Source organism: Paramisgurnus dabryanus, chromosome 20 (assembly GCF_030506205.2).
Source record: "Paramisgurnus dabryanus chromosome 20, PD_genome_1.1, whole genome shotgun sequence".
Classification (NCBI taxonomy): domain Eukaryota; kingdom Metazoa; phylum Chordata; class Actinopteri; order Cypriniformes; family Cobitidae; genus Paramisgurnus; species Paramisgurnus dabryanus.
This window is the reverse complement of record NC_133356.1, coordinates 19,302,599-19,323,448: the sequence shown is the minus strand read 5'-3', so window position 1 is coordinate 19,323,448 and position 20,850 is coordinate 19,302,599. Positions and strand designations below refer to the sequence as shown.

At 37.4% G+C, this 20,850-nt stretch overlaps 4 protein-coding genes across 5 annotated transcripts; 1 reads left to right on the top strand and 3 right to left on the bottom strand.

Annotated features, from left to right (window-relative positions):
* Positions 1–131: 131 nt before the first annotated feature.
* elovl6l (ELOVL family member 6, elongation of long chain fatty acids like) lies at positions 132–3,202 on the bottom strand. The gene is made up of 4 exons (XM_065296944.1): positions 2,984–3,202; positions 2,738–2,869; positions 1,033–1,184; positions 132–946 (listed from the first exon to the last, which is right to left on the bottom strand). The coding sequence occupies exons 1-4, from the start codon at positions 3,076–3,078 to the stop codon at positions 519–521; spliced, it is 807 nt and encodes a 268-aa protein (XP_065153016.1). The 5' UTR covers positions 3,079–3,202; the 3' UTR covers positions 132–518.
* Positions 3,203–4,184: 982 nt separating this feature from the next.
* mtg1 (mitochondrial ribosome-associated GTPase 1) lies at positions 4,185–7,409 on the top strand. Its single transcript, XM_065296943.2, has 11 exons — positions 4,185–4,408; positions 4,605–4,672; positions 4,756–4,857; positions 4,953–5,039; positions 5,129–5,185; positions 5,260–5,350; positions 5,451–5,512; positions 5,603–5,699; positions 5,793–5,874; positions 6,844–6,956; positions 7,079–7,409. Exons 1-11 carry the CDS (start codon positions 4,306–4,308, stop codon positions 7,174–7,176), a joined length of 960 nt encoding a protein of 319 aa, XP_065153015.1. The 5' UTR covers positions 4,185–4,305; the 3' UTR covers positions 7,177–7,409.
* A 964-nt stretch (positions 7,410–8,373) lies between these two features.
* On the bottom strand, positions 8,374–8,772 carry sprn (shadow of prion protein). Its single transcript, XM_065295960.1, has one exon. The coding sequence runs from the start codon at positions 8,770–8,772 to the stop codon at positions 8,374–8,376; it is 399 nt and encodes a 132-aa protein (XP_065152032.1).
* A 2,083-nt stretch (positions 8,773–10,855) lies between these two features.
* Positions 10,856–17,995, bottom strand: LOC135787144 (uncharacterized). Of its 2 annotated transcripts, XM_065296941.2 has the most exons (3): positions 17,857–17,995; positions 16,090–16,296; positions 10,856–12,884 (listed from the first exon to the last, which is right to left on the bottom strand). In XM_065296941.2, the coding sequence occupies exon 3, from the start codon at positions 12,875–12,877 to the stop codon at positions 11,459–11,461; it is 1,419 nt and encodes a 472-aa protein (XP_065153013.1). In that variant the 5' UTR covers positions 12,878–12,884; positions 16,090–16,296; positions 17,857–17,995; the 3' UTR covers positions 10,856–11,458. The 2 variants fall into 2 exon arrangements, with proteins under 2 accessions (XP_065153013.1, XP_065153014.1); XM_065296942.2 differs by lacking the exon at positions 17,857–17,995 and having other exon boundaries at positions 16,090–16,572.
* Between the last annotated feature and the right edge of the window lie 2,855 nt (positions 17,996–20,850).

Below are 20,850 nucleotides of genomic sequence, written 5' to 3'. Positions count from 1 at the left end.
CCGGAAACCAGTACAACCAGTCAGTACAGATACTATGGGTTTCTGTAACATCATGAGGTTGAATCACTGTGATAGTAAACATGCTCTTTAACAACACACCCATGAGGACAAGAGAGCATCTGTGGAATGGATACCATGACCCAGTGAAAGACGTGAAGTAGAAAGTGTAATCTTTGCAAAATTACTTGTTCTCAAACCACAAGCGCACACATGCAACGGCACGTACACACGAATCTTGGCACAAACATTAACATCGCCGAGACGCATTCTATACGTTCCAATCTGCTAAAACGTCAACAAACATGTTAACTTGTTAGAAAGGAGCAGTCATGCAAAACTTTAAGGATTATAAATAAACCCCCAAAACGTTTGTCAGCTCCTCTCGGCCATACTGCAGCTTATACTAAAATAGCATGTGATCGCAGACTACAACAGCGGTTATTTAAAACAAACAGCAACGAAATACTAACAAGGGTAAAGATCATCAGTAAAATAATATTATAATTCTCCAATCGGTCTTAGTCAGTTTTGATGCCCGTGGGTTTGGAACCCTTCACGTAAGCTTGATAAAAGAAAGAGGAGAAGAGGAGCAGATAGCTGAGATACATGAGTGAAGCCCACACGATGTTATCTACATAAGAGGGGCAATCCCCGTCCTGCATCCACCGGTACACCAGCACGCTTACTGCCAACCCCATAGCCATCTGGGCAATCTGTGACGAAGTGATGATGATTGCGCAGGGTTTTGGCACACGGAGTCCTGCAGCTCGGGCAGCGTAGTAGCTGTACATCAGGGCGTGCACGGTGTAATTCATGGTCATGAACCAGCCCCCACCGGCCACTTGGTCTTTGTAGGAGTACCAGGAGTAAACCAGGACAGTGATGTGATGATACCAGTGGAGGAAGATGAGCCGCTGTTTGCGCAGGACGATGAATATGGTGTCCCCTGAAAAAAGCCAAGATAGATACGATTAGAAAACATTACCGATCTTACAACTATATACACATTTGTAAACTGAAATCAGGGCTCACCTAGTTCTGGGGCTTTGCTCAGCACAAAGGCACAAGCCCAAAACTTGCTTATCGGACCGTTGTAGAAGCTCTGATCACAAACGGACTGCTTAAATCCGCTGGTGCTGAGGACGTACAACATATAGCATCCCGTTCTCACAGCTCCAATGATGCTGAAAGAGAAAAAGCATGAAGTGTAAGTAGGCTCTCTTTATATTGCTCAAACATAACACTTAAGTTGGTCAGTCGTGTCTTTGCCATGTTGGTTTTAAGCATAAAGGAACTTAGGTTTCGTTTTGGGTTGCATGGAAACATCACTTTGATAACAGGTTTGCAGTTTCTGTGTTTGCTTGAGGTATTCGCTAAGTGGTGAAAGTCCAGTTGCTGTGGGAGACCCACAAAGCATGCGACCAGAGGTCAGCCCCCCAATCACATTATTCTTTTGTTCCATTCACAAGCATGCAAACCATGTCCATTACTAGTAAAATATTACTGACATTTACATTGTTGTAGAGGTCATCTCTCTGATCGTTGAGACGGGAGTAACAAACCCCCCCCACCCCCAGAGTGAAACAAAAACCTAACCAAAAACAATAGCGGCTGAGACTTAAAAACCACATGAAGAGCGGACTTTCACAAATCTGCTGTATAGGTATTCATATTGCATTTTAAACGACAGTTACTTGAAGTTTGACGTGCTCATGTTACAAAACACATTTTTGCCAATCAACAATAGTTATTGTTCCTGAAAGAGAAACCAAGTTAACCAATACTCAAACCGCAAGCTGAAAAATGCATCTTACAAGACAGAGACTGTACAAACTAGTGTCCATTACACTGAAAAAAAAAATGATTCATTCAATTTACTCAATTTTTTAAGGTAAGTGGTTGCAATCAATTTATTTTAGATAAATTTAAACAAAAAATATTAGTAAAGTAAAATAAACAAAATTGTTTAAATGTAGCTTAAATTAATTGATTGCAACCACTTACCTTTAAAAAAATTAGTAAATTGAATGAATCTTTTTTTCAGTGTAGAAAGTATACTCAAGGAAAAGCACACCATTTTTTTTAAGTTATATTTTTGGCCAGTTTTTGCCTTTAACAGTGAGTTTAGGAGAGGACAGGAAAGTACAGGGAGGAGAGAGGGGTATGGGATCGGCAGATGACCACAAGCTAGGAATTGAACTCGGGTCGCCAAAAGTCCGAAAGCACCACATGTCGGAGCATTGCCCACTAAACCATCGGCTCACACAAGGCACACAATTTTAATGCAATTATGTATTAAATAAATTTTAATATGCGATATAAAAAGGAATTAAGAGTATGATTGTATGCTTTTAAATGTGGTAGGGTAAAAAAAAATCCAAGACTGATGGAGCACAGATGCTTGGAAAATGTAAGTAAAATACTTTAACGTCCACCTCTGATAATATTACACTGTCAGAAAAAAGCTACTGTGGAAGTACCCTTTGAAAAGGTACTAGTTTGCACCACAAATATGTTTAGGCACAAAAGCATTTTTGTATGCACACCTTTATTTAGAGTGTAGTGAGTTCATTATAAAAATAACACAAGGACTTTGTTCGAAAAGACAACATCGGTTATCTGATCAAACATCACTCATGCTTGCCTGGAAGTGATGCATACTAACTTACCATAAATAAACTTCCTAATTTAATTACAGGGAATCTAAAGGTGTGTCACAAACTATAGTTTCACCTACCTGAAGATGGCCAGACTGAGAGACCACAACAGCAACAGTCTACGCAGATCAAGTCTCGCCCTTCCCTTCATGAAGTTCTGCCCTCCAAACACAACTACAACATACACTCCACCAAACAAGAAAGACTTTTTCCTACAACACACAAAACATGTAACAATTCAATTAAATCAGATTGTAGTGGAGTGTGTTTACCTCCATTTCTATAAATATCAGAAAAAAGTTAAATAAGTCGGATGTTGTTCTTACCAATTCTCTTGCATCCACTCAATAGCAACCCTCTCATCGAAGTGCCGCTCGAAATCATATTCAGTCAGAGGAAGCTGAAATTCAGTCCCGTTCATTATGAACAAACTGAACAAATTTTGAATTTACCTGTGATTAAAACGCTAAGACAATGTTTGATTTCTGTCGTCGCTGATCAGTGACTACACAGCAAGGCAGCCTTAAACCCACACCTGTGCACACACACCTGTCTTATTTAAATAGAGGGTGGAGTTTATAATGGAGCCTGTAGTGACTCTTGGCTCTGAGCCAAGGGTCAGTTTTGCATTTCCTGAAAGAAATACCAGCGGTTGTAATGTAGCCAGAGACTGTTAAAAATATATTTTTTTTAAGTTTTAGATAAAATATGTAGATAGAGAGAATAAAAGAAAAAATTCACTCAGTGTGCTTTATTATTAATAAATCTTGTAACGCTTTTAAAAACAGACCAATAACAATTTGGTATGCAAATGAGTGACGCAATCACTGGATCCTGAATGCAGCACTTTCTCGATGGCCGTGGCGTGGAGTTTCACCGTAGGTTTCACAACGTGCTTAACAAAAATGTGTGTCATTTAAGGAAGGTTCCTTGTTACAAATGTGCATTTTATATACCTAGCCTGAGGTGTGATACCAAGCTTGTGAGATCACTTTGAGATAAGAGCACAGAATTTATGTTTAAAATGTGATCAACCTTAACATAGCAAATTCATGTTAATACAATTCACTCAAATTATACACATGTAAAACAAATTTATCAAACCCTGGACCACTTGACTTGGCTTCTTTTTCTAATTGTATGGATTGCCTTAGTTGGACAGACGAGGTCGCTATTTCTATACTGCACTGCAGTAGAAAATAAGCGAGTTTCTAAAACGTACATTATTAACATAACGAAATATGTGGAAACTAGGTTTCAATCCATTAAAATCAGTCAAATATTTTGTCTTGTTTTATGCAACTTTTAGGTCTTTAACACTCACGCTAAAACAAAAATAATAATAATATACTTAAAGAAAACAACTTAAGCAATATAAACGTTTGTGTAGTTTAAAATATTTAGAAAGTATTTTTCAATATTATACATGCCATAAAGTGCCATATAGTGGTTTGTATTTTCTGTAGCTGTCAGCGAGACCTCAACGTCCCCTGCCAATCCAGCAGAGGGCGCTGATGATTTATACATACAAAACACAGTAACATCACAGAAGAAGCATGGTGTGCGTTACAGTGTTAAAAATCTCCCAGAAATCTTTCGTTTAAAGATTTTCCTGGTGTTTGATCCTATAAAGAAGTCTGTAGTCACAATGAGGATTTATCCATATTTACACAATGTTGCCAAGTTTAGGACAGCGTTTGACTTTGGTGAACGAGAGGTGGCACATTGGTTTCCTGGGCATATGGCTAAAGGTGCGTGTGTGTGACATAAAATCATAAACTAATGTCATTTAGCAGCAGTTGAGTGCTTAGTGGTCTTTACAGTTCTTTGAGACAGGAAATAAATGATTTTACAGTTTTTTGTTTAGTACTCCATTTGTCAATCACACGTGCTGTGAGTGTTTGATGCGACTGTCATAGAAATATGCTCATAATTTACTCCTATTAGGCATCAAGCAGATGAGAGCCACTTTACGGAAGGTTGACTGCATTATTGAAATCCATGATGCCAGAATATCCTTTATATGGCAGGGACTGTACACTTGACATCATTAAGCTTCAGTATAAGTTTTTTCATGTTTCTTTAACTGTCCAACATACCATTTTCTGGAAGAAATCCTTTATTTCAAGAGAGCCTGGATGTCCGGCCACACTTGCTCATTCTGAACAAAATGGACCTTGCAGACACTTCAAAAAAGCAGGTGTGTACTACTACTTTGTTTACAGTCATTCTGTCTCAAAGTATTTTTATGTTGTGCAAACAGCATATAACAGACTGCTGGATTAAATCCACCAGAGTATTCTGAAACAGCTTGAGAGGGAAGGTGTGAGGAATGTTTTGTTTACAGACTGCCTAAAACAACGAGACGAGAATGTTAAAAAGGTATAACATTACATCATGATAATATGTCATCATTTAATGGAAAATATCATCTACTGTCTACTAGTCATTGTTCTTTGCAACGTTCCCAGATTGTTCCTCTTGTGACAGAGATGATAGAAAGTGGGTCACGTTATCACAGAGAAGAAGTGAGTTTAAAATAACAATGACAGCTTACACGTTGCTTTAAAGCTTGCTGACTTTTTTCTTCATCTGTGTTTAGGACACAAGTTACTGCTTGATGGTCATCGGTGTGCCAAATGTGGGGAAGTCATCACTTATTAATGCTGTAAGAAGAACATATTTGAAGAAAGGTATTTGTTTTATGCAAAAATATACTTGCTGATAGAAATTTGAATGAATTAACAAATTAACAATAGGGTTAAACATTGGACATCTTTTCATTGCTGTCAGGCAAAGCTTCAAGAGTTGGAGGTGAACCAGGAATTACAAAAGCTGTCATGACCAAAATTCAGGTGTGCGGATATTGCACTGATAATTTGTTCAATGTTTTTATTAAGCTTATGTGTCTACTTCAAGTGTTAAAGATTTTTATTTGTCACTAGGTCTGTGAGCGACCCGTAATTCATTTACTGGACACCCCGGGAGTTCTGCCACCTAAAATAGAGGACATAGAGACCGGGATGAAACTTGCTTTATGCGGTAAATCAACACCGATACAGAATAGGAGATTTATTGCTATTATTTTATTCTGATTGTTTAGAGTTATGCAAGTGTCTGTGTCTTTTCAAACAGGTACCATTTTGGACCATTTAGTTGGTGAGGATATCATTGCAGATTATCTGCTGTTTTCATTAAACAGACTGGACAGATTTAGGTAGGTCCTGTGGTGATACTGTACTACTCTATGGGTGGGTTTCACCAACAAGAATTAAATTAAACAGAGTTTAGAGCTAATTTAAGGTTTGTTAATCCTAAATTAATTTGCACCGCTTAATTTTAAACACAATTAACATCCTATATTTAAAATTTAAACCTTCATATGCAGTTTATTTTGTCCTCCATGATAATTGTGAACTAAACAGCAACAATGATGATGTTGTTAGTCAAAAAGGAAATAAACAGTTTATTGAGACAAAGGTAAGGTAATAATTAATAAATGATTATAAAGTATTATAAATCACCACCTACATATATCGGGATTCACAATAAAATGATAGTTTCACAATTCATTAAAACAATATTGTATTGATTAGTGGAGCAATGTGGTCGAATATCACCGGTGCTCTTGATGTTTTTCTTGAGCGATTGGACTCTTTTCCATGCATTTACAAAATATGTCTTTGTATTTATTGTAGGATAAAAAGGGTCTGACGCTTTAAACCGATAAGCCAAGTACTGCGTCGCCTAATGACTCTTTTTTTTTATGTGTAATAGGCCTAAATAGCCTACATCTTTGAATCATGCCACCACATACCTGTTTCTGATCATTTAACAAACTTAATTGTAGATTTTTTTATATTTACACCTCCTCATTTCCAAGTTTAATGTTTATCCCCAACTGAGATAATCTAGGTTTACTGTAAAATTAAAAACTGGATCAAAATGACGGGTCAAATGTAACCCTGGTTATTTTTAAACGAGGGAAAAAGTGTGGTGCAACAGAATTAGCAAATAATCCTTGATTTAAACCACATTTAAACATAATCCTTGTTGGTGCAACCCACCTATTGTGTTTGAACTAAAAATGCAATTTCCTTTGACAAAATGTTAAATTTTACTGCTGTAAGCATTTTTTTGTGTGTTATTTATATATAATAAAAACCCTGTGATAATTCCTCCACAGTTACGTTGAAAGGTACAATCTTGAAGGACCATGTGATGACATTCATCAGGTGCTGAAGTGTATAGCTGTGAAACTGGGCAAGACAAAGCGTGTGAAAGCCATCACTGGGATTGGTAAATTGGTTTAGTCAAAACACTCGAGATATCATTTCAATCAGTTTATGCAATTAATTGCATAGCTTTATGCCAAAGTATGGCGTGATCTGATATTTTGTAATTCTTTGAAATTTTGTAAGGTAACATCACCGTCCAACTTCCAGACTACACTACAGCAGCCTATGATTTCATCAGAGCTTTCCGGAAAGGAGAACTTGGAAAAGTGATGCTTGACTAATAAGACATGAAACTATTTCTTGCTGGTGTAACTGGTTTGTGTGGAGTGTTGCAATTGCATACTGTAAGGGAAGCACCTATTACTTTTAATGTTTTAATTAAAAGATGTGTGCACAATGAATTTTGGAGACGTCTTTGTTTTGCATACAGTTATCATATTCTGTGCACTAAATGTATTACTGAAAATGAAGCTACAATAAATTATTTGGTTTTATATAGCCTTGTTTAATAGGATTGCTGTTTTTTATGTATTCATTTAACTCTAAAGGTCTCACATTACAACCAAACATTCAATTATCAACACAAAACTATACAGAATAAGCTTTATTTGTACTAAATTATCAATCTTATAGAATATGTGTGGTAATTGCCATGATTTCTAAAATAAGTGTATCTTAATATGTAATGTTGGCAAATAGAACTTGTGTAGTGATTTTATTAGAAAACTAATTATTACAGTAACAGTGAATGAGAATATTAATCATTGGTGAACAAAGATTTCTTTGTGTGAATCTCAAACACACAAGGACAGTGCAACAGAATGACATTAATACAGTATTTCTGCATTCCAGTGAATGACATAACCAGCATAACTTATAGTTAGATATTTACTAATCCTTCAGGTGAAGCAAACTGCACAATAACTTTTTCAAATCCTATTCAACTCTACTTCCTAACTAAATACAGTTATTTTAAAACTTTTATCTGTGTATTCTCTTTATTGTGCAACAAAGTACACATTATTAAACAAAGGTGTGATCAATTTGTTGCACAGTAACTTACAGATAAGAGCTTATTAAGCTGTCTCAAAATGATGTTTTATTAACAAAGTTCGAAAGGAACACTTAAATCAAATAGTTTACTAAATCATTACAAAAATGTTAGTAATAATCAGTGTGTCCATCTGATCATCTATACAGATGAGCTGTCGACTCATCCCTCTTTCTTTACAGTTCTCAGCTTCTTCCCCACACCATCTTCTCATACTTGTTACTTTCTTAACCAAAAATACAGGGGAGTGCTCTGGGTTAGGGCCAAATACTGAGCCCGGAGCCCTCTCCTCGGAGAGGGGAGTGTTCTGGGTTCGGGCCAAATACAGAGCTCAAAGCAGTCTCCTTTTACAGCACGCAAAAACACATACAATCTATTCTATCTGACTTATTTGGAAGTGTAAACTCGTGAAATGTTGTAATCTCTCTCATGGAGCAAAGTACATCACAAAGTTTATTTGCAGTAGCAGGGCGTATATTCTAGAGGTTAAGGAGTCATGCACTACTGCATTTGATGTCCTGGCAAGGTACAGCTCCCAGTCTGTTCTGTTGCTGTAATAATCATCTCCATTCTCTGAGCTGTCATCCGGTCGACGTTGGGCTGATGCATACCACCCACCAGCTCCCAGCGCAACCACAGCACCAGCCGCTGCTGCCGCTGCCACCCGCACAGCAGGAGAACCTCGGGTGCGAGATGTACGGCCGCCTCGGGCACTGCCCCTCGCTGACCCCCTGGCTCCTCCTCTGCCACCTTTGGACATCACCTGGTCGCACAGGAATGCTGAAAGCAAGAGGAATATCCAGCAGGTGGCTACAGCCCTGTTCATTCTGCAACACCCTGGGAATTACAGATAATCAAAAGGTTTAATGTAAACTTGAGTAATACGTACAACCATGATTTACTTTGGCCCAGTTAGTCATTGGTTTGGTCTCAGGAAACACACATACTGATAAATAAATGTGTAATATGAATGCACTGTAAGTCGTTTTGGATAAAAAAAAAACAAATAAAGAAAAGTCTTTGTTTGTAAATGTCTATTTATCTTATCTAATGGAGTCACATTCATGCAGTACATCTTTTCTGATAAATTTAAGATACACAGGTAATAGTTATATAAAATTTAGCAAATTAATATATTTAACCTTTCAGAGTTTTAATGCTGGCCTCATAATGCAGCCTATGTGTGTGCGCGCGCTTGTGCGTGCGTGCGTAATAATGATGGTAATAAATCTCTGGCTCATTTCCAACTAGGTCACTATAAATTTACAAGGTATTCAAAATATCTGCTTAAAATGCTAGCATAGATTACACTATTATGTTATCATATAGTTATATAAGGCAATTTATGTATTTTATTGGATACATTTTGTCTGCTCACAAATAAAAACAAAAAATGTCACGGTATATCAATGTATTCATATCGGTGTTTAAGCACAATATTCGACTAAATATGTATAAGGCTTTAGAGCAAACAGACATTGCAGTCTATATCAGAAGACGGTTATGTGTGGTAGCCTTTATGACAATAACTGTACGCGACGTCGACTGTCGTGTTTCAGCGCACGAGTGGTGTGTGTATTATCATTGATATATTAGCTCACAAAAGATACGCATCTAATTTATAGATATATGTATTTAAATAATTGTATATTTTCAGCCCTATTGGGCTACTTACCTCCGTGTATGACCGTGTCCACAAAATATCTCACGATATCCCTATCATGTGTGAGATGAAATTAAACGCGTCCGTTATGTAAGGCAACGCAGCTCGTTGTGTGCTGCTGATGCTGAGTTAAACATAGCGCAGGTGTAGACATCAGAACAGATCCTATCATAAAAGCAATATAGCCTATATACAATAATACATTTACACGCTAAGATCTTGATTTGTTTTCAGAATGCATTTTAAATGCCTTTGAGAAAATACATAGACATTTGGAAACTCAATGCATGGTCATCACTAACATAAGTAGGCTATAAAAATTTAATGTTTATTAATGATATGTTATATATATATAGCTAAAGTGCTTTTGCTGGGGCCACAGACAATATCAGTAATGCACTTGGGCATATATTGGGCATTCTGTAAGTCTACTGATCCCCAAAATGGCTAAAATGCAAAATCTTCATGCATCTTCATGCATACTGACAAACCAAAAACCTGACCAAACCAAAAAAAAAATGCTCATTTGGTTGGGTCAAAAAATTGACATATACACTCAATGGGTTGAAACAACCCAACAGGTTAATTTATACCCCAATGGTTGGGGTTTTCCCTTTTTGACCCAACCATGGGTGAAAATAACCTAGCATTTTATAGTGTATTATTTATTATAACATACTACACTTTATTGAAGTAAATGGTAATGTATTCGGTATTTTGTCATGTGGGTAGACTGCAAACACAATTACTTTCTTATAAACAATTACATGTGTGTATTTGCAGTTATGCATTAATGACTCTGAGAGCCTGTGCTTCAATTTAATCTGTGTAAATATAAAAGATTTAAATAATTCTGTTACACCATTAGTCATTAATTAGCAGCAGCATCACTGCCAAAATGGAAGAAAGGACAGAATGTATAACATAGGTCTGTATTTTTGTGCTCAAAAGTTTCACTTTTGTGAATCGAAAAGTAGGGGTAAGTCAATATCCTGTAAAGGAACAAAATCATATGCAAAATTCATATAATGACATTCAATGCTGTCAATCATCAACTTTTCTTCCTCTGTGCACTTCCATTATGGGGGACTAAACTTCGCAACTTGGGATGAGCACTGGTTTCGAGAAACCTTCAAAAACAGCAAGTTTGTTTACCATTATCTACCAGACTGAATGGAAGCTGAACCCATGAAATGAGCTTGTGTGATGATGTAAACACAATAACACTGAAAATATTTACAATTATTAATACTGATAACTTTGTGTCACATATTAAAGACTCCATTGCTTTTATTGGTACAGAGGAATACATAGACAAGAACAATGCTGCTTTTGACATTTAACTTGCTTTGACCAAAAGTGTAAATTGAACAACTGTATATTATTTCCATATGTTAAAATGTATGACCCAAATACATAATTCCACTTTCGTTTTATTTACCAGACACCCATAGGGGTCCTTATTCTTAATTGTAAAAATAATTTGATAATTTATTAGTGGTCGCGTATATTGCAACAGTGTATTGTGAAACCAGTGTAACTGCTCTGACCAACAAGTAGAGTACAGTTGATGTATTTTGTTAACTAAAACAGTGTTGTCACCTAACAATAAACTTACTTTGATTTAATGGAAACATTTTCACATAGACTATATATATCATAAAAATCTTGGCTGAGTGAATGATAACAAAATACAAAGATACCTATCATAGTGTAAATAAAACCCACAAACTTTCTCTAAATAAGTAAACCTTTTCAAAACTAATACCACTAAGTTTGATCTAGTCCAAGAATAAATACAGAGTACTGTTGCTACCCATTCCTTTCCCTTTTAACAGATGTCGGTAATTCAGTCCACTGCAGTTGTGCTACGAGAACAGCAGCCGGGACGGCGCAGAGATTCCAGTAACCCCTTTTTTCTCCTATGCATTGATCCTGAGCTGTGCTGAGATGTTGTTGTGTTCTGGCGTGACAGCTTTGCTGCTATTCCCTTAGTCTCTTTAATCTGTATTTCTAGATGTCGCTGAATTGCAAGTCCAAGTTCCTCAGGATCAGCCGAGGCTCCATACACTTCCCAGGTCATTCCTTCTGCATCCCATTTCACTTCTCTTACAGGAGACTTCTGATTCTTTGCCACAGGTTTGCCACTCCCATTCATCTCCTCAAGCAGACACACTTCAGGGAACACATGCTGAGGATGTTCCTCAGAGTCCTGACCCACTTGCACTCCTACATCTCGAACTTCTTTTTGTGATGTCATGGTCCCTGCTTCCTTTGTGGTCCCTTCGTCTTTCCACCGCTGCAGGTGTATCCCAGCTGTATGTGATTGACTGGGCCAAGTGCAGTCCAGATTGCAGCAGTTGAACAGTCGTTTGGTGTCCAATCCTGTCTCGCTGACAGAGGTGATGAGCCGGGGGAGAGCGAGCAAGTTGCCTGTTGCCACCTGACCCCTGTTGTTCTCCTCCATTCCTACCAAGTGTGGCAACAGTTGTGCTGGGGCAGGAATGGGCTGCGGGTGGCAGTATGCCGCAAATGTGTCCTCTACTGTTCCATGGTGAAAGTGTAAATTACAGCACACAGCCTCTTGAAATTTCGGGCAGGTGGACTCTGGAATGGCCTCACTGGATGCTTGTATTTGGGCAGATGGACTGACCTGAATGTAGGTTTGTTGGGCTGGCTGAGTGGGACTTCCCGATCCATTACTTCCTGTTCTGGTGGACGTTGTGACCGTATTGCTTTGCTGAAGCGGCATGGCTTGTTTACACACTAAAGAAGGGAATGATTGTGCACAAGCCTCCTGCTCCTTTATTAGGCAGCAATGTGCTCCAGTTTCACAGTGGTGAGGAACAGCTGCGCCGCCTTTGAAAATCTGCAAGCTGTCTGAGTGGCTTCTCTGCATTGATAACAGATTGTGTTCTTTAAGGTTCTTGTGAGGATACAAGTCATGGTCCCTGTGCACCGTCGCTGATCCGCCACATGCCTGTTTGGACTGATGGCTCTTTACATCTCCTGGCTGTAAATCCACAACGGCAGACGGGTGGGTCTCCGTAACGCAATGATGACTTGTATATTGTTGATCCAAGATGGTATTGCAAGTTTGTGCAGCAGTCGTGCCGCTGCCATTAAGGTCTTTAAGTGAAGATAATACTTTTGTGGAGTTGTTTTGTAGTTTCTCAGGTTGATGGAGGGATGCTGAAGTCAGGTCAGAGACGATGGACTCAGCAGGGTTTGAGGGAATTGCGCCTCCTGGTGAAAACAGCTCCGCCATTGGATATCTATTTAAGATGAGAAGCATTATTAGTGGCAAATAATTTTTTATTGAATAAACCATGGGCTGGGATAATTTAGCTTTTGCTGCTCTAAGTATTAAGCAAAAATATATTTCCATAGCTTTAAAGTAGATCAAGGTTGGATCAATAAGTCCAGACTGCATATACTGTATGTTTGGCATCAAATGGTTACTCTTTTAAAACATAGCACAAGATAAATTAGTTACCTATGAATTTAACATTTAACAATTTAATTTCATCCCATTTGTATTATATATATATATATATAAATATATATATATATATATATATATATATATATATATATATATATATATATATACAGTCTTGTTCAAAATAATAGCAGTACAATGTGACTAACCAGAATAATCAAGGTTTTTAGTATATTTTTTATTGCTACGTGGCAAACAAGTTACCAGTAGGTTCGGTAGATTCTCAGAAAACAAACAAGACCCTGCATTCATGATATGCACGCTCTTAAGGCTGTGCAATTGGGCAATTAGTTGAAAGGGGTGTGTTCAAAAAAATAGCAGTGTCTACCTGTGACTGTACAAACTCAAAACTATTTTGTACAAAACATTTTTTTTCTGGGATTTAGCAATCCTGTGAATCACTAAACTAATATTTAGTTGTATGACCACAGTTTTTTAAAACTGCTTGACATCTGTGTGGCATGGAGTCAACCAACTTGTGGCACCTCTCAGCTGTTATTCCACTCCATGATTCTTTAACAACATTCCACAATTCATTCACATTTCTTGGTTTTGCTTCAGAAACAGCATTTTTGATATCACCCCACAAGTTCTCAATTGGATTAAGGTCTGGAGATTGGGCTGGCCACTCCATAACATTAATTTTGTTGGTTTGGAACCAAGACTTTGCCCGTTTACTAGTGTGTTTTGGGTCATTGTCTTGTTGAAACAACCATTTCAAGGGCATGTCCTCTATAGGGCAACATGACCTCTTCAAGTATTTTAACATATGCAAACTGATCCATGATCCCTGGTATGCGATAAATAGGCCCAACACCATAGTAGGAGAAACATGCCCATATCATGCTCCATGCTTCACTGTCTTCACTGTGTACTGTGGCTTGAATTCAGAGTTTGGGGGTCGTCTCACAAACTGCCTGTGGCCCTTGGACCCAAAAAGAACAATTTTACTCTCATCAGTCCACAAAATGTTCCTCCATTTCTCTTTAGGCCAGTTGATGTGTTCTTTGGCAAATTGTAACCTCTTCTGCACATGCCTTTTTTTTAACAGAGGGACTTTGCGGGGGATTCTTGAAAATAGATTAGCTTCACACAGACATCTTCTAACTGTCACAGTACTTACAGGTAACTCCAGACTGTCTTTGATCATCCTGGAGGTGATCATTGGCTGAGCCTTTGCCATTCTGGTTATTCTTCTATCCATTTTGATGGTTGTCTTCCGTTTTCTTCCACGTCTCTCTGGATTTGCTCTCCATTTTAAGGCATTGGAGATCATTTTAGCTGAACAGCCTATCATTTTTTGCACCTCTTTATAGGTTTTCCCCTCTCCAATCAACTTTTTAATCAAAGTACGCTGTTCTTCTGAACAATGTCTTGAACGACCCATTTTCCTCAGCTTTCAAATGCATGTTCAACAAGTGTTGGCTTCATCCTTAAATAGGGGCCACCTGATTCACACCTGTTTCTTCACAAAATTGATGACCTCAGTGATTGAATGCCACACTGCTATTTTTTTGAACACACCCCTTTCAACTAATTCAACTACTTGCCCAATTGCAAAGCCTTAAGAGCGTGCATATCATGAATGCTGGGTCTCATTTGTTTTCTGAGAATCTACTGAACCTACTGGTAACTTGTTTGCCACGTAGCAATAAAAAAATATACTAAAAACCTTGATTATTCTGGTTAGTCACATTGTACTGCTATTATTTTGAACAAGACTGTATATATATATATATATATATATATATATATATATATATATATATATATATATATATATATATATATATATATATATATATATATATATATATATAAAATCCAAATTGCACTGGTACTGTACTATGGTAAGCTTCGATCAAGGATAATATAATGTTCTGTGTTGCTCTTCATAAGCCAACTTTTGCATTTTACAGAATTTGCATATTGGTCTGGTGTGGTGGGGTCAGAACAGGAATTTGATAGGTAGAAGTGTTTTGTATACCAGAAGATCATTATTTGCATTATATTTTTGTCTGGGAATTACAGGAAATATTTGTGTGCCACATTAGCAGGATGTACACAACAGCTGTTTTCACCTACAAGGGTCTGAATCCTAAGGTTTGATTTCTCATACTCATGTCTCTACAATCTTATTCTGGGAGACAACAAAATTAAGGTGCCAAAGAATGCGTTGTAATAATATCCTAAATTGTTATCTACAATAAAAGATAAGTGCAAAAATTATCCAGAGATGGTTTTACTTTTCCATTCACAAATTTGCCTCATCAGTCACAACTTAGTTTTTAGCATTGTAATTCATTTATTGTGTCATTTAATGTTGGGACGTACATCTCAACTGCAACGTCACAATCGGTGTTTTGTTGAGACTGGCCTGTTTTCCATGCACGCGGTTTAGAAGGAAGAAACAATAATGTTTGAGGCTCACGATATGTCATTACCATGTACAGAACTCTTATTATTCATCTATGTCTATGTGAATACAGCCAAAACAAGATTTTTTTGTTACTTTTTGTAAGTAACTTGAATTCTGTTGTTCTCCACTGTTGAGACACTGTTTACAAAAATTAAAAGCTTTTCTTGCATTAGCTGAGATTTTTCTTTATAAATAGTTTAGATTAAAATAGTGCCATGTTAGCTGTATAAACTTTGTAAAGTCTAAAGTCACAGCTTTTATAATGAATTTCTTTATTATTATCATTACTCACTTCTTTTATATTGGATAGATATATATTATATTAACTTATATGTCATTCATGAAAGTATTGTACTACTGTACAAAGCATTCTTATGAAACATCAAACACTACCTCTCACTGTTCATTCTTTCAAGGTCTCTTTGCATCTTTTATTTATTAATTCTAAAAATACCTGGCAAGGTGAGATCTCCACCCTATGCATATACACACCGACCCACACATACAAAACAGGACAAATGGTAACAGACAGTGTTTCAAAAGCACAGAAAATGCCTACCTTGTGTCCCAGTCAAAGATGAAGCTTATGATCCCTTTTGATCTTTGTCGTCTCTGCCTCCTCTTTACCTGCCTGGCATCTCTTTAGTAGTCTGTGGTGTCATCCCAGTCTCCCTGCGGGTCCATATAAAGGTTGAATCAGTCGGTGGGGTCTTGCATCCACAATCACACGTCACCCATCCAGCTCCTTTCCTTCAACATCCCCACTCTAGCAGTAAAAGAAGATGGAGGGAGATTCAGGATTATACTCCACTTTCATCTGATTACAAAGCAGCACCAGTCACATCTTCAAATCCCCAAGGAGAAAGGCATGCATGTGTGTAAAAGAGAGGGAGAGGGAGAGGGAGAGGGAGAGGGAGAGAGAGAGAGAGAGAGAGAGAGAGAGAGAGAGAGAGAGAGAGAGAGAGAGATGAAATAGGAATGTCTGTGGCTGTTTTTGTGTGGGTGTTGGGGAAAGACTATATGTGTGATGTGATGGAGGGCTGGAGAGAGGAGCTGAACGACATTGGATACACAGAGGAGGAGGAGGAGAATATGGTGGTATGAAGAGTTGCACTGGTGATTAAGCCACCAATGTTGTTGCCACTATAAAAATAAAGGGAAACACTGAATGTGTTCATTCATTGTGGTCTCAAATGAACTCACTGTCTCTCCCCCTCTCTCATTTCTTCAAAATGCCCCTCACTTCCTCTTATGCATAATCATAGACATAAACACACAGTAGGATTTGATTACAATCGTTCACCTATTTAATTACAAAGAATTGACACTCCTTCAGGTCTCTCTGGCTAACCATCATTCCTCTCTGTTGCTATGGTAACAACATTTCTCAATGGGACTGACATGATTCTATTTTTGTTATAATACAGTGATATGATTTATTATAATCTCAGTCTACACTATCTGTCTGTCTGTCTGTCTGTCTGTCTGTCTGTCTGTCTGTCTGTCTGTCTGTCTGTCTATCTATCTATCTATCTATCTATCTATCTGTGAAATAAGGGAGATTCTCAAAGAAAGCATTGTCATCTCAGCACAAAGATACAGGGTTTTTGGCAGAAAGATACAACAAACTCAAAGCAGCCAGGAGCATTCAGAATGGTTATTATGAGAATTGATGCCACTTTTTGCAAAGATGTATGTGGCTTTTGTTGATGTGGTTATTTTTCAAAATGAATTTGAGCTTCAGGCACAATATGACAGGCTTTATCAATTCACATTGTAGAAAAGCATAAAAACAGTACTGTTCAGTAACCCAGGAATTTAACTTTATTTACATTAGTTTTCTGTGTAAGATAAAGAGCTATTTTGAGCCGCATTGTTAATTATAACACGCTGGTGACCTGGAAATAAAGGGCAGCAGATAAGAACAAGGTTAAGCAATGAAGCGGCACGTAATAAGTGACTGTTCACATGCATTCAATGACTCGGTATAAAACAAAATGTACCTTCAGTGATAATAAAAGACATAAACACAGAATTTCTTACTTGTACTGATTGTCAAAAAGAGCTTGACCTTTACGAAATATGTTCAAATGGCTCAATACAACATTATGAAAACATTTTGTTTGCAATAGTATTCAACAGTTTGTTTTGTAGTAAAGATCTAGCGGGGCTTTATACATTCCTGTTATTAAGAACAAAAACACAACATACATAAACATCTTTGTGTTTATCTCCTGTTTCCTCAAACCAGTCTAGTCTTCATTTGACAAGTAATTGTATGTCCTTTGTGAATCATTAAGACTGACCGTAATGATTTTATTCTTACCTTGCATATGGATATTCAGTGCTGTGGTGGTTAAAGATGAGTTTCCTATGTCTGTCTCAGGTGTCCTTTAACAGGACTCTGAACTTTCTCTAATAAAAGATAGACCTTCAGGCATGAGTCATTGCTGTTTCAAAGGGCGTTATTGTTCCTTCACTCTCCCTTCCCCTAGAGCAGAGGGTTTTTCCTGTCCACCTGAACACCAGCCACACCCATACGGCGCTTTTACAATCCCACACTGAAAAACCAGACAATGCTGCTAAATTGTAAATACCAAATTAAGTAACTTAAGATCAGTTTAGTTTATCAAGAGCCAATTCAGGAGATGTTTTTCCTTATGAAAATTAACCATGGTTTTGCTACAAAAAGTATCTAAGTAATCTAAGTAACAGTATAAAAGCTTTGCCAACGGTATCAGTATGCCAAGAAACATAGTTACATGGTTTCGTAAGGGTCAGCAGATAGATTTAGTTTTAGAAATATTACAGCTTTTCTCAGTTGCTTTGGTAAATTTTTCGAAAAAGCCAGTCTCGTGCTCAAAATCCTTAGTTCATCTGTCAACAGTAAAAATCTGTGTCAATAAACATGTCATTGCCATTATAATGACAAGTCCTTGTGTCATTGTGTACAGATAAGACAGTCAAATTGCATAGTCATGTTGTCAATATAACAGTTTACTATGGAGGGATGTTCTGATGTAAACTATGGCTAAAGTTTAGTGCAGGTTACACCTTATTGTATGTGGAAGTTTGATTGCAAGAAACTGGACAAGATTCATGTTAAAGCTTTTACTGTTTGTACTTTAATTTGTTGACAGACCATTTTATAACGATACAGAAAGGAAAAGACAGCACTGCATAGCACAAAAAAACAAACAAATGTTAAAAAGTGAACAAAGGACAATCTCCTTAGTGAAAACTGTACATGCAGTGTTGTTGTAATTATTACAGTGCAGTCACCTCCTGACGTTCCTGTCTGTCAGAGGAAGATTCAAAGCAATTTACCAATTCAGGACAGATTTAGAAAAAGGTCTGGCTATGTATAGAAATATGCTTGACATTTTATGACAACTTGTTCAACCATTTCCAATGTAAAGACTATTTAACAGAAACCCATTATAATAGATTTTGATCAACATGACATAACCAATTGATAATTTAGGAAAAAGTAGAGAATTGTACATAATCATTTGCATGGATGTACCAAGCATTTGCAACTTCTTCAAAGATATGAGAAACTGCTTTTTTGATGTGCACAAGTGACACAATGATGTGAATGTTGAGCACAACATGAATGTTGTAGTTTAGAGAATTTCAATTCTGATCTGAGAAATGTACCAAGCGACTGAGAAAAGCTTTAATAATGGATTAATTCTACTATGCAGCACATTTTCATGACCCTATGTGTTGCATAATAAAATAATAATTCATAATTTGAAATGGAAATCAGATTACTCAGTGGACATGTAACATCTGGACAGATTAACGCCACCTCAACATTACATCTGAATATCGGTCGATGTGGGTTTTTAATGTCAACCCGACATTATGATTTGACGTTAGAGCGACATTGGGTTTTAATGTCAACTCCACATTACATTTGAATGTCAGTCAGATGTCGGTTTTTGATGTCAACCTGATGTTACAGCTTGACGTCACCTCAACATTACATTTGAACATCAGTCCAACATCAGTTTTTGATGTCAACCTGACGTTACAGCTTGACGTCAGGGCGTCATTGGGTTTTAAAATCAACTCAACAATACATCTGAACGTCAGTCTGACGTCGTTTTTTGATGTCAACCTGATGTTACAGCTTGATGTCAGGTCGACGTTGGATTTTAATGTTATCTCAACATTACAGCTTGATGTCAGGTCGATGTTGGGTTTTAATGTCAACTCAACTTTACATCTGAACGTCAGTCCGAAGTCGTTTTTTGATGTCAACCCGAAGTTCCAGCTTGATGTCAGGGCGATATTGGGTTTTAATGTCAACTCAACATTACATATAAATGTCAATTTGACATTGGTTTTTGATGTCAACCTGATGTTACAGCTTGACGTCAATTCAACGTTAGGTTTTAATGTCAACTCAACATTTAATTTGAACGTCAGTCCGATGTCGTTTTTTGATGTCAACCCGATGTTACAGCTTGATGTCAGGTCGATGTTGGGTTTTAATGTCAACTCAACATTACATCTGAACGTCAGTCTGACGTCGGTTTTGATGTCAACCCGATGTTACAGCTTGACGTGAGTTCAACGTTGGGTTTTTATTTCAACTCAACATTACATCTGAACATCAGTACGATGTTACGGATTTTGATGTCAACCTGAGGTTACAGCTTGACGTCAGGGCATCATTGGGTTTTAATGTCAACTCAGCATTACATCTGAACATCAATCCGACGTCATTTTTTTATGTCAACCCAACGGTACAGCTTGACGTAAGGTCATAGTAGGATTTTAATATCAACTCTACATTACATCTGAACGTCAGTCCGACATCGTTTTCTGATGTCAACCTGACGTTACAGCTTGACGTCAGGGCGACATCGGGTTTTAATGTCAACACAACATTACATTTGAATGTCAGTCCGACGTCGTTTTTTGATGTCAACCCTATGTTACAGCTTGATGTCCGGTCGACGTTGGGTTTTAATGTCAACCCAACATTAGATCGGAACGTCAGTCCGATGTCGGTTTATGATGTCAATGCAACGTTATAGCCCGACGTTAAACCACTGTCGGCCTGATGTTCAGATGAAACACTGGTTTGACATCAAAACCCAACGGCACCCTCAAACCAATGTCACATCTGGACATCAGGCCAACATTGGTTTGTGATATCCACCTGACATTACATCTGCCCATCAGTCCAATGTTGAGTTTTGATGTCAAAATCATCCTTGCCTACATAACGTAAAGAACATCTTGTGAAAACATCTTTAATATTGACTTAAGTAAGGTCATGGCAAAGATTGAAATCATAAAAAAA